Here is a 12,647-nt window from a genome sequence, read left to right on the forward strand (position 1 = left end):
TTTATAAGAATTTAAAATAGTTTCCTTAATCTAAGTAAGTTTAAATAAGTGTTTCACCATATAATGTATGACATATATAAGCCAAGTTAACGTGAGTATAATAATAATATACAATAATTGTTCAATTTTTATATTCATATAGTTGGGATACAATAATGAACTTCCAAACAGAAAATTACTTAAAAATTAATGAAGTCCCAAACAGAAAGTGCATAAAATTATTAAAATATAGTGATAATATTATCTTTTTTTGTGTCAATTTCTTTTTATTAATTAATTTATTTATTTACTTATTAGGGGGTTGGTAATTAGAGGACCGTTCATTTTTGTCAAAGATATGAGAAAATCTAATCTACCAATAAGCTTTCAGATTTTGATATACTATGCGGTCCTCCCAAAATCTAATAATCTCATACTTGTTTGGTTCGCGGAATAAATTATCTCAAAATTATAATTATTAAACTAATTTATCTCATTTTGTAGAAATAACAAAAAATCAAGTTAAGATATTGGAGATTAAATGTATTTAATAATAATGCTTTTCAAATTAATTTGTATATCTTATTTCATTAACCAAACGACTCTAACAAATATACCAAAGTTTTAATTAAACTCTTGTTTTTCTCCTTTTGGGTTAGTTATTTATAATTGAAAAAGACTAATGCATGAACATAGGCCATGTGTTTTGACATTATTTTGGACATTGACTATAGTGTCAATTCTTAATTTTCTGTCCACAAAAAAGTGGATGAATTAAATATTATTATTATAAATAATAATAATAATAATAATAATTATTATTATTAATAGTCTTCTATTAATTTTGTCCAAGCAAAATGACAGCAGTGTTGTGAAAAGTCCATTGATCTTATCCCTCAATGTTGACATCGAATGAATCCATTCATAATTTGATATTATCTAGAAATATAATGAGATGAATAAAGTTCATTTTTTTTTAAGTAGAAGTCTTGAGTTTGAATTCATGATATAAATCTTTTGGATAGGAAGTATTTTTTTTTTCCTTTAAATAGGTTCTGCATAAGAGTTTGGGATCAAAATGGATACTTTTCGAACTTTAACTATCAAAAGTGATATTCTCTAAAAACACACAAAAAAAGGATTGATCACTCATTTATGGGCAAATTATAACTACCATCTTTTAACACTATCATTCCCGTTAACTCCAAATTCATCCAAAATGATATCACGTAAATACTAAAGATAGTTTACCCTTACAATTCTTTCTATTAACTCCCTATGTGAATTTATGTATCTTTCTTCCTCACGTGAATCAGATGTTTGTGAATGCAAAGAGTATTCACGTGAGGAGTTAATAAAAGAATTGTGGTTCACCCATTTGTGGGTGAACTACCTTAAAATTTATGTGATATTATTTTGGATGTATTTAGAATGAAGATGGCGGTGTCAAAAGATGTAGTTATAGTTTGTACATAAATGGACGAACTATCTTAAAATTTATGTGATATTATTTTGGATGTATTTAGAACGAAGATAGCGGTATCAAAAGATGTAGTTACAGTTAGTACATAATGGATAATGGACGAACTAACTGTTTTGAAATGTATTTTTAGAGAGCTTTTGATATTTTGGATTCAAAAAATGTCCATTTTGATACCAAACTCCCCGCACAATGTTGAGATTCAAAGAAAGCTCAATGTATTATCCAAGAAAATGATGAAAAAATTGAAGTAAATTATGGATTCATAATAATGAAATTAGTTAATAGTAATATTTATCATGCATTATGATAGATTGCTATTGAAACGTCATATCAACTATGTGTGAATATTGGACTATATCACTTCGTTGTGCAATTAAAATTACTTAGGAAAGTAAATTTTGGAATATGCATTACTATTTTCAATGATATATTGACGTTCACTTATTATGCCGTTCACTAAAAAAAAAACATCAAATCAAATTTCATCATTAATTTAAGGTGAAATGATCAAAAAGACCTTTATACTTGGCTTGAATTGTAAGTCGGACTCTTCTACTCACGATTTTGCCAACTAAACACTTAAATTTGATAAAACTCAACCTTTTGAACCCTTCCAACTCATTGTGACTCTCAATCGCTTTGATGTCACGCTCCATATCAGATAAAATTAGCCATGTCATTTTTTATTTTTATAATTTCTTTTTTGACAATAAGAATCCCCAAAATTTTCACCTTTCAACACCACCACACCACCATAATACCTCGGCACCTTTCCACATGTAGTCACATCTTCCCATTAAAACTTCATTACAGTTGAATAACTTGCCAAAAAAAAAGAAAAAATCTTTCTTTTTTACCTCTAGAAACAAAGATTAAAAAGAAGATTTATGAATTAATAATAAAATCACAATTTTTGGAGGAATTGAAAATGGAAGATTAAGAAACTGAAATTGTAGTCACTTCAAAATCCAAAAAAATTCACCAATCAAGCAATTGATTTTACACAGGAAGAATAAATATCATTTATAAGTCAAACATATTTTGACAATAACCTAATTTAAAATTTTCCTTACCATAGATTTTAGTCTATAAATCATAATTCATCCATTCACTCTCCTTATATGTGTGAAACTCAGCCGTCAAGTTGCTACATAAGCTCAGTCAACAGTCGGAGGGGTTTAAAAATTTGAGTTTCATAAAGTTTAAGTATTCAGTTGAGAAAGTCATGAGTAGAAGAGTAGTTTACAATTCGAACGTATAATAATTTCTCAAGTTATCCCGCCTTAATTTGTCATTAAATTGTTCATAACTATTAAAAAAAATCAAAAATACATCATTAAACTAAATAAAATACAATTTTAATATTTCACTACAAAATTTATCCATTACAAATTTCTAATTTTTTTAATAGCGTTTTGATACAATAAAAGGAAACAAAATTAGATATATACACATAGTTACGATCCTCCTCACTAACAACAACAACATGAAGAAGAAGAAAAAAAGAAAAAAAAAAAAGAAAATTCGATTTTTTCTTAGATTTTTTTTTTTAAAACTACAAATGATAATTACATATAAAAATTAAAACGACGGAACGACGCCGTATGAAGCATCGGCGGCGATGAGTGAATCGATTTCAATTTCAGTACGTTTAGCGAATCTCCCTTTGATTCTGGGTCGAGTCTCAGCATAAGCTTTTCTAGAAGCATATCGAATCGTCTTCTCGAACTTTCTATTCTTCCTCTTCTCTCTGTACCTCATTACCCTTGCTTCTCTGTCTAAACCGGAAACTGCATTCGGTACAGCCTCGGTGCCGGTGCCGGTGCCGGCAGATGAGTTCATCACAAAGGTGTTTGATACATCCGTCATCGCACTGTGGTCCGGTACAACTCCGACGTCAAGAGATGATGATGAAACCTGTTAGTTAAACAAAAGCAAAATGAGATCGATTCGCATGAAGGAAGAGGAAGAAGGAAATTGAAGAGAAAAGATGTAGATGCATACACTTTGGCTAATGGATTGAGAGGTGAAATTGTACATGTAAGGTTTAGATCCAGTAAAATCGATTTCGTAGGTAGGAAATCCATCAACGACTGGACCTGGTAAATGAGTACTCGTTTGGTTGTTGTTGTTCTGTACCGGCACAACTCCGTCGGAGCTGTAATGGCCGTGTTGATGCTGTTGATGATGAATAATATGCGGTTTTTGCTCACATGACATTAGATCTATATCTAAATACGAATCCATATCATTAAACAAGTAATCAGCAGATTTATACTGATCAGCTCCTTCTTTCGGTGTCGGAAGTATCCACGACGCTGCTTCGGCTTCTTCCTCCGGTTGAGAAGGATTTTCACTAGTACTATCAAAGTACTTCTCATCATCAGCAGCATCAGCATCAGCATCGGCATCACCACCGCCGTCAGATTTCGCGACGGCGGAGTCATAGAACGGAACTACCGGAAACCGCTCATGCCGACGAGCTAACGGATTTGCAGAATGAATATCACGGTCACACGTAACGCAGAGAGCAGCAGCGTCCGCCTTACACGTGACAATCGCCGGAGCTTGCTCACACACTTCACAAACCCAGACACGCGCGTGCCTAGACGCTAGCTTGTTCGCTGCGTGGATTTTGCAGTCGCATCCTAAACAGAGAAACGCTGAATCTGCCCGGCAGAACACCGTCGCCGGCGTCGTTTTGCATGAGTCACATAGCTTCGCCGTCAAACTCCAATTCTCCGTTCCCATTATTTCGGTTAGTTTTCTCTGTTTAAGTGAGAGAATCAAAAGTTGATTTGCTTTTTTGTCAAAATTAATTTTTTATTACTAACACTGACTAATACATATAAGTAATATAAATAGTAACTCAGTTTTCTTTGTTTGAGAAAATGACAAAAATGGTCCCTTACATTTTAGGACAGCTACAAAATAATCAATTAAATATGTATTAATCAATTTTGATTTTTAAAAATTTACCAAAACTAAATATTTTTAGTCTTTGTCAAATATTTAATACTAATTTATATTAGTTTTATTTTAGGAAAACAATGAAAAAGTTTAATGATAAAGTCAAAAAAAATCCATCATATTCTAAAATATTCGACACAGAATAATACTCAACACTGAGTAGTCGTTTGGGGTGAGGTATATAGTATAATAATCTAACGGATAAAATATAGGACTATTTTATTTTATATTTGGTTGGAGGTGTTAGAAGATTATTTATTTCACTATTTATATTTTAATAATGAGATAAATTATCTCATATACATAATTAAATAACTTATTTCGAAAGAACTTGTTTCCAATAAGACGATTCATGTCTCACCTAACAAAATTGCATCCAACTAGAAATAATGAAATTTTGCAAATTACACTAAACCTATAAAATGTGAATTTTGCTATTTTCTTTGTTTTCTCATAATTACCATAAATTTTATCGATAATGTTTTATAATTATTTGACATAGATTGAAAGTGTTATCTTTAGCATACTTAAAAAAATCAAAATTATTCAGTTGATATTTAAGGAGCTATTTTGAGTCTATTAGATCAATTTTATCATTTTTCTCTTTTTTTGTTTAAAGAGGGGTATTGAAAATACCCCCGAACATAGTATAAATTATTAGTTTGTTTACTCATCTATTGACGGTCTTAAAAATATTCATCTACTTAACCTAATTAAACTAAAATTCACCCCCGATCTATAACATGACATAGCATCGAGGTGTATTTAAGTTTAGTTAGTCAAGTAGAGGGGTGTTATTAAGGTTGTCAATAATTCGAGAGCAAAACTAATAACTTACGTTAAGTTTAAGTTTCCAACTCTATCCTTTTGTTTGATTGAGTTTTTTTTACTCAATATTTGATATTTATATTAGAAGATTGACTAAATTTAATTTCACGCATTGCAATTCATTTTTAGAGACGGTAAGCACTTCCAATGCAATTTTATTATGTTTTGAAACTTGAACTCGAGATATCTATTCTCGAACCATTTCTAATTATTTAAACAAAAGTTATTTCAATGAGAGGGATATTTGGAAGTCGACGAATAAGGAGTTGATACGTGGGCTGTTTTATAGCCAAACAAATTTAAGCATTAATTAAAGATGTAAAATAATAAATTGTCTTTTTATGAGAAAAAAATGAGTTGTCTTTTTGGGCATAAAAGAAGTGGGGTCCACAAGTTAGAAGAGCCGTGTTTGGATTGAATTGTTATTAAGGACATGTTTGGCTTTTTATGAAAAAAAACTCGAACTTCATAATGGAATGTGGGACCCATTACTCGTGTATGTGGGTCCCACATTTTAAAATTGGTTCGTGACTAAATTTGTACACTTTGTAGGGGTTGGCTTTTGAAGCTTTTCAAGAGTCACGAGAAGTATACTTAGCTATTATTTTTTCGTTTTTATTTGATGTTCGATATTTACATTCAGTTCAATTCTGCGTAGGTGGTAAGTAAGTTAGAAATGTGATCTCGAGAGAAATTAAGTTATATGATCTCTAACACAATATTATGCAAATGAGATAGATGGAGAATTGGGGTTTTGAGAGTCGGATTTGAACCCAAGCAAGGGCGACATACGTAGTCCCAAAGTAATGTCATCGCGGAAAACGTTTACTATATCTATAGGTATAATAGATAAATATGTCTTTTAAACTCGACCTGATTTTCACGTTTATGTCTTTTAACTTTGATTATGTACAAGTAAACACTTAGACTTGAATAATGTAGGCACATGAGTCATATGTGGCATAATACATATAGGACACAAATCGTCATGTAGGATGTCATGTAAGATGCAGTTGTCTAGCTGTTTAACTTTATACAAGTTTAAGTATCTAATTGTGCACACCCAAAATTAAAGAACATAAATGTCAGTTGAGTCCAAGTTAAATGACATATATATGTGTATGATATAGTATATCCCGATTCATGTCACGACCCAAAAATAAACGTGATGACACTCGTCTTATCCCACCAAGACAAGTCAGCCTAAAACTCAACCTTTACAATAAAATGCGGAAATTTCATAATCAACTGAACAATATCCCCAAAATCTGGTTATCGCGTGTACAAGCCTCTAAAGCATTACAATTGATTCAAAAGAAAAACACAAGTCTGAAATGATCTTGTTTCTAGAATAGAACAAAATCATAAATAGGAGTAAGAAGGTCCGTTGAAATGACAAGCAGCTACCTCACAAACCTCCACAAGAAACCTCGGACAAGGATAAGAGAAAATATCACAAAGGTCCGGGCTAGTAACCTACAAAAAAATGTAGTAGCAAGGGGTGAGTACCAAACCACACGGTACTCAGCAAGTAAACCTCTAAACACGAGCTAAGGGGATAGAATACAAGTACTCCTTACACCCCAACCGAACCTTCACAACTACAATCTGTATAAAACTAGTCCAACCTAACAGTTCACAATTTACAAAGCACATAGCTCAACACAACACTCTAACAATTTCATAGCCTCAACAACAACAATAGTTTCATATCCTCAACAACAACACTTTAACAATTGTATATCTTCAACAACAACAATAGTTTCATATCCTCAACAACAACACTTTAATAATTGCATATCTTCAACAACAAGCTCATTATTCATCAGTCACAAGTTCCATAGAAAGGCACTCACAAGATCAGCAACACACAAGATCAAGTTCACCAATAAGAAAGAAGTGCAATGCAATGAAATGCAATGTCAAGTATAGTGATGCATGTCTGACCTAATGATACACACCCGCTGTCTCTCAGTCCGGGACCCATGGGGGACATATCTGTCCATGCATCCATCGCGGCGCGCGATACGACCCTCGCTAATAGTAACCATCGCGGCGCGCGATACGTCCCTCGAAATATAGTATTCGTCGCGGCGCGCGACACGTCCCTCGAAATATAGTATCCATCGCGGCGCGCGATACGTCCCTCGAAATGGTACATCCTCTTTATTTTCTTATTCTTTCTCAATGCACATAACACTTGTCACAACCATGTCTCAGAACAATGCAAATGACATGTTCACACAAATAATGAGAAGATGACCATTTTCATAACATTGCACAATTCACAACAAGACAATTAGGATACAACATCAACAATGATTCAACAAGTCTTTCAAACAATTCTCAACACATCACACAAACAATTGATCACATTGCCTTTTATTATCCCTTTTTCATCATTAGAATTAATCAATGTGGCCAAGTCAACCCATCACCAAGCTTCATTACCCTAAACACATATTACAAGGAAATACATGAATTCCATACACTTAACAAGGGTTTAGAAATCCACTTGCCTGAATCAAATAAGAATTTACTCCGGGACTTGAGCCTTCCCCTTTCGTTGAACTTCCAACTCAAAGCAATCTATTCACATTAATAATCACAATAAGGTCTTGAAACTAAAAACACCCACATTACTTTTTGTCTAGCCTAGACCCAAAAATTCACTCGAATCTATAATCAAATTCCTAATCTTGATGCCAATAACATGTCAACTCTTTCAATGTTCTCCATATATCATCAACTTAATGATATTCATATAATTTTATACCAGTGTATTTAATTATTTATCTTAATATAGCAAAGCTTGAATTATAATGTAATAACTATGAAAAGAAAAGAAGCAAAAGACCAACTCGTTCCATCAACAGCTTAGTAGATGACATGCAGATTGTGGAACCTTAGTCCCAAACCAATGATTCATTCTATGTTGTCGCAACCCCCTATGATTAGCGTATAATCATTACCTAATCATTACTCACAGTGTTCTACCAATATGATATAATTTCCTACAGAATTAGCAGCACCTCAATTTCTTTTCCTCAACAAAAATATGGACTAACAACTAACAAACAAACAAAAAAATAAACTAAGGAATGAGAATTATTAACCAAAAGACACATAAACAGAGTGCTTTAATGATTAAACCTAAGCAGTGAACAACATTGACTCTTTCTAAAAGTAATAATCACGAAAATTCTTACCTGAAATAGACGTCGCAAGGGTTTCGTTTTTTTTCTTCTGGGTTTACCAAATTATATAAGAAATTGTTAAACCTCAATTAACTTATTCTAAAATATGGGTCATATATGGTATTAAATAAGTTATGGTCTTAGCCATTAGTCACCAATTAAAATTAATTATTTAAAAATCACCCCCCTAAACAATCGTAATTAACAAATAGCTCAAAAAAATTTCCAAACGTAACTCCACCGATTAATCAAAATTGACTCATGCAATTATCAAAAGGGGTAAAATGGTAATTTTTATTATAATTTCCAAAAACAATTTTACGGGTCATTACATTATTCACCACTAAAAATCATGTTCGTCCTCGAACATAAGGAAGAAGAAGGAAGAATAACCCACGTTATCAAAAGCTCAGTTATGACCTTCCAGTCGGTGTTCTTCTTTCCAAGTGAGCTCCTCCTTAAGACCACTCCATCAAGATCAACTACTAAGAACTGAATTTCGAATCAAACTTTGGAAGATCTACAAATCATGAGTGATTATTAAGCCACAGACTAATCCATGAACCCAATCAAAACTGAAACTCATTAGACCTTAACACAACAATCGTGACGAATCTTTTCTCACATAACCAAGATAACCTTCTGAATTAATATTGACTACAACTAGAATTGAGCCTGAATCAACCACCAGGCACTCATAATGCACATACCATCACATATCTTATCACGACTTCCTTTTCACAACACAATCTTTTCACGAGCTTAAGTTATAAAAATTTAATCTTTGGACATCGGGTACCTATCAAGGGAGAATCAAACTTATCTAACTTAAAGAAGAAAATTATTAAATAAACACCCAACAAACGATACACTTCAAAATGTAGAACCTCTAACAATACTCTTAGACAATTGTAACTCTTCATAATAGCTCTTATATAAGTTCTCATAAGCAAGGTTGTGCGTGAAGAACCACTAGTATACTTCTACTGTCCCAAACAACACTAAATTTGTCATAACTGAAACGACCAAGTCTGACTAAGGATGCCACCCTACCAAGAGGACAATCACATGATTGGTACACCCGATCCACCACTAGGAACTCACCCATAGAAGCGAAAACACACATGGACATAGAAAGTGAATCGTACTCTAAGCCACGTCGAGAATAAAGTAGTTGGTCACATAAGAATATACGGAACCAAAGTCGAATAACTCTAGATACTCTTTCCATAGTGCCCATATCAAACATTTTCATTCATCTAACTCTATCGCTTTGATTTTCTAGCTATCCACAATCACCAATCTAGTCCCTATTATAACCACACACATACTCAATTTATCAAAACCCTACATACTTTTCGCAATACTTCACTAAAGCCACAACTCTTAATACTAAAAAAAAATATCATAATCACACCGACCATTTATCTTACTCTCAAACCGATATTTTTATCAAAATCTTCTTAGCACATTGTTGCCTACAAAATTTCAAACTATGGCTCATTCTCTTTCCATTTAAGCATCTCATGATAAATATGAGTCCCACCCAAGGCAAATAGCACTAATTCCAAATCTGATAGTACACACTCGTCGACATAAAGCTATTAAATCATACCCACACTCAAGTTCACGCAAAGTTTCACATATCATGTTTCAAATATCATTTCAAACTATCGCATACCTCATGCCAAACTCAGATAAATCCTTAGTCCCTCCAATAATTCTATATACTATAAGCTCATAACATCTATTCACCGTTAAATTCATATGTAAGACATCATAACAATTTATATAGCCCCATCAATAGAGTAGTTTCAATCCCATCGAAGTCCTCCATAACTATGTAGAAGTATAGATCCAAACTATTGCACATCCATGAGTCACCTACCATAATTTTAACAATCTAACCCTACATAACAACACATAATCTTCCACACATCATTGTTCTTCACCCAAATCAAAACTCAATCTTTATAAAAGTCGTTGATAAGCCCTAGTAAGTCTGTGTCGAATCAATTCACATCTCACAGTCATATCTGAACACAAAAGCAAAAATTCATACAACTTTCAATTTCGAACCAAGGGTCTATATGAAAGGTCTTATTCCTTCACTTGTTCTTAAATTCTTTTCATGGTGCAAAATTCTAAATATCTTGAACTCTTCAATACACCAGACTCTTGTTCATTTTGTTGACTCGCTTACCAATCTTATCCTTTGACTAACAACCCATGACATTTCTACCTGATCCTCTAAACCAAACCATTACGTGGAACCCCCCATAGGTATAACAATAAAAAGTAAGCAAACTTACTACTCAAATTATTCTTAAGTCCTTCCAAATGCTTCATACTCAATGTGATCGATCATTTCTTACCTTACCAATCCATACCTTGACAAAACATACTACCACGAACATAGACTCACAATGAACTTGAATTTTAATTTTAATCCTGTAACAAAATCCCACTATCTACCAACATTAGCTCATATATTGAAGATTTTTATGAATTCATGTATCTTAGCTTATCATTGATGGCCTCTTGATCAACTTTATCATATCCTTGGCTAAAAATCAAACCATACTCATTATCAAACTCAAAACCACAAAAGAACTTATCATCACACCGTCTGTACACTCCTTTCTCAAGTCTTACCCAATAGTTTTTAACAAATATAATGAACTCGTGACACTATTACCATAACCAGAGAAAAGCAGATGAAACTACGTGTCTCTGAACTCAATTCTCATGCCCTTTGAAGATACATGTTTAGCTTTTACAATAAGAGAAAATATTCTTGCTTTCACCTCTTTCCGAAGGCTACACTACAATCCTACTATTAGTTTTCATTATGAATCTAGCTCGTTTAAATTTTATTCAAGCGGTGTTACATCATCTCTTAAGACTTTCCATACAACCATACTACTCACTAAATAGTAACAAACCACAACCTTAGATACTCACGAGACGTCATTACAATACAAAATCCATTTAACCAACAATCTTTATCATATAGTTGCATCCTAATCACAATCCATCACGAACTCTTATTACCATTATACTCAGTCAGCCTTTGACATCACCACGAAGTCAATTTTACCATTGACATGACACCTCAAACCTAGTTATACCAATCAAATCCAAAGGACTCACTCAATTTTATACACACTTTCTTACTAAAATTTGAATTACCTTCACGTAAGTATACTCGTTGGGATTTTCTTTACCTATAAGCTTGTCATCCTAATGTCGTTCCACTTCTAAGGAGCTTACGGTTAAATCAACACTCATCTAAAATCCTCAAGATACATTTCACAACCTAAACACATCAATATCATACCAAAGATCCACCACTAAAAGCTTTCTTATAAATAATGCTTAACCCATCCATCCACAAGAACAACCTAATTGGTTTCTCAAATGTAAATGCAATACCGAATCTCATTATACGAGCATATGATACAACTGATAACTATTTAAGTAGTTAGTATTCACACTTGACAATCGACATATCCGTTTCCATGTACCACTAGTACCACATCGTGAAAGTCTGTTAGATCTAACACTAGAACACACCATACCTACTGAGAAGATCATATCCAAATAGGTCACACATTTCAGCCCATTAAATAGCTGTAAAATATCACCAAATCAGTTCCGTATCTGGCCCAAGTTATATGCATTCTTTCATAGGCCAGGTCAATATCAAAAGTAGCACACTTCATAACTCTAACTAAGTAAGCATCAATACTATTACAATAGTCATATCATGACCTTCTTTTATATACACACAATCTATAAAGTCGTAGTAGAAATTCTAACCTCAATTGGTGCATCATCATTTTAATCATATTCTAAGTAGCCCATTCATGCTATGATAACTTTACTAATTGTAGTTTCCAAAGTTACAATATTCATTATCTAGCCATCCTTTCAATCATTTCACTTTCAATTATTAAACCACTCTAAATATCGTATATACCACACAAGTACTATTCGCTTTACTAGAGTAACTAACCTTACACAACCCCTTCAAATAGTTAAACATTCTAAATCTAACCACACATACTTTCCATAAGTATATTACTTCCACCTTAATACCATATCTAACATTCAAACCATACACGACATCAACTACTCACATGAAGAACTATGCACGAATCATCATATAAGTAAGAGTGAATGGAATA

At 32.9% G+C, this 12,647-nt stretch overlaps 1 protein-coding gene across 1 annotated transcript; it reads right to left on the reverse strand.

The window, feature by feature from the left end:
• Positions 1-2,798: 2,798 nt before the first annotated feature.
• On the reverse strand, positions 2,799-4,286 carry LOC125862755 (zinc finger protein CONSTANS-LIKE 4-like). The gene is made up of 2 exons (XM_049542891.1): positions 3,467-4,286; positions 2,799-3,379 (listed from the first exon to the last, which is right to left on the reverse strand). Exons 1-2 carry the CDS (start codon positions 4,211-4,213, stop codon positions 3,044-3,046), a joined length of 1,083 nt encoding a protein of 360 aa, XP_049398848.1. The 5' UTR covers positions 4,214-4,286; the 3' UTR covers positions 2,799-3,043.
• Between the last annotated feature and the right edge of the window lie 8,361 nt (positions 4,287-12,647).

Source organism: Solanum stenotomum, chromosome 4, assembly GCF_019186545.1.
Source record: "Solanum stenotomum isolate F172 chromosome 4, ASM1918654v1, whole genome shotgun sequence".
Classification (NCBI taxonomy): Eukaryota; Viridiplantae; Streptophyta; class Magnoliopsida; order Solanales; family Solanaceae; genus Solanum; species Solanum stenotomum.

Bases quoted from the DNA above. Each gene is read 5' to 3' on its own strand.
- LOC125862755 (XM_049542891.1), bottom strand. From the start codon at position 4,213: ATGGGAACGGAGAATTGGAGTTTGACGGCGAAGCTATGTGACTCATGC. The intron at 3,380-3,466 runs GTATGCATCTAC...TTTAACTAACAG, and splicing joins CTCAATCCATTAGCCAAAGT to GTTTCATCATCATCTCTTGA.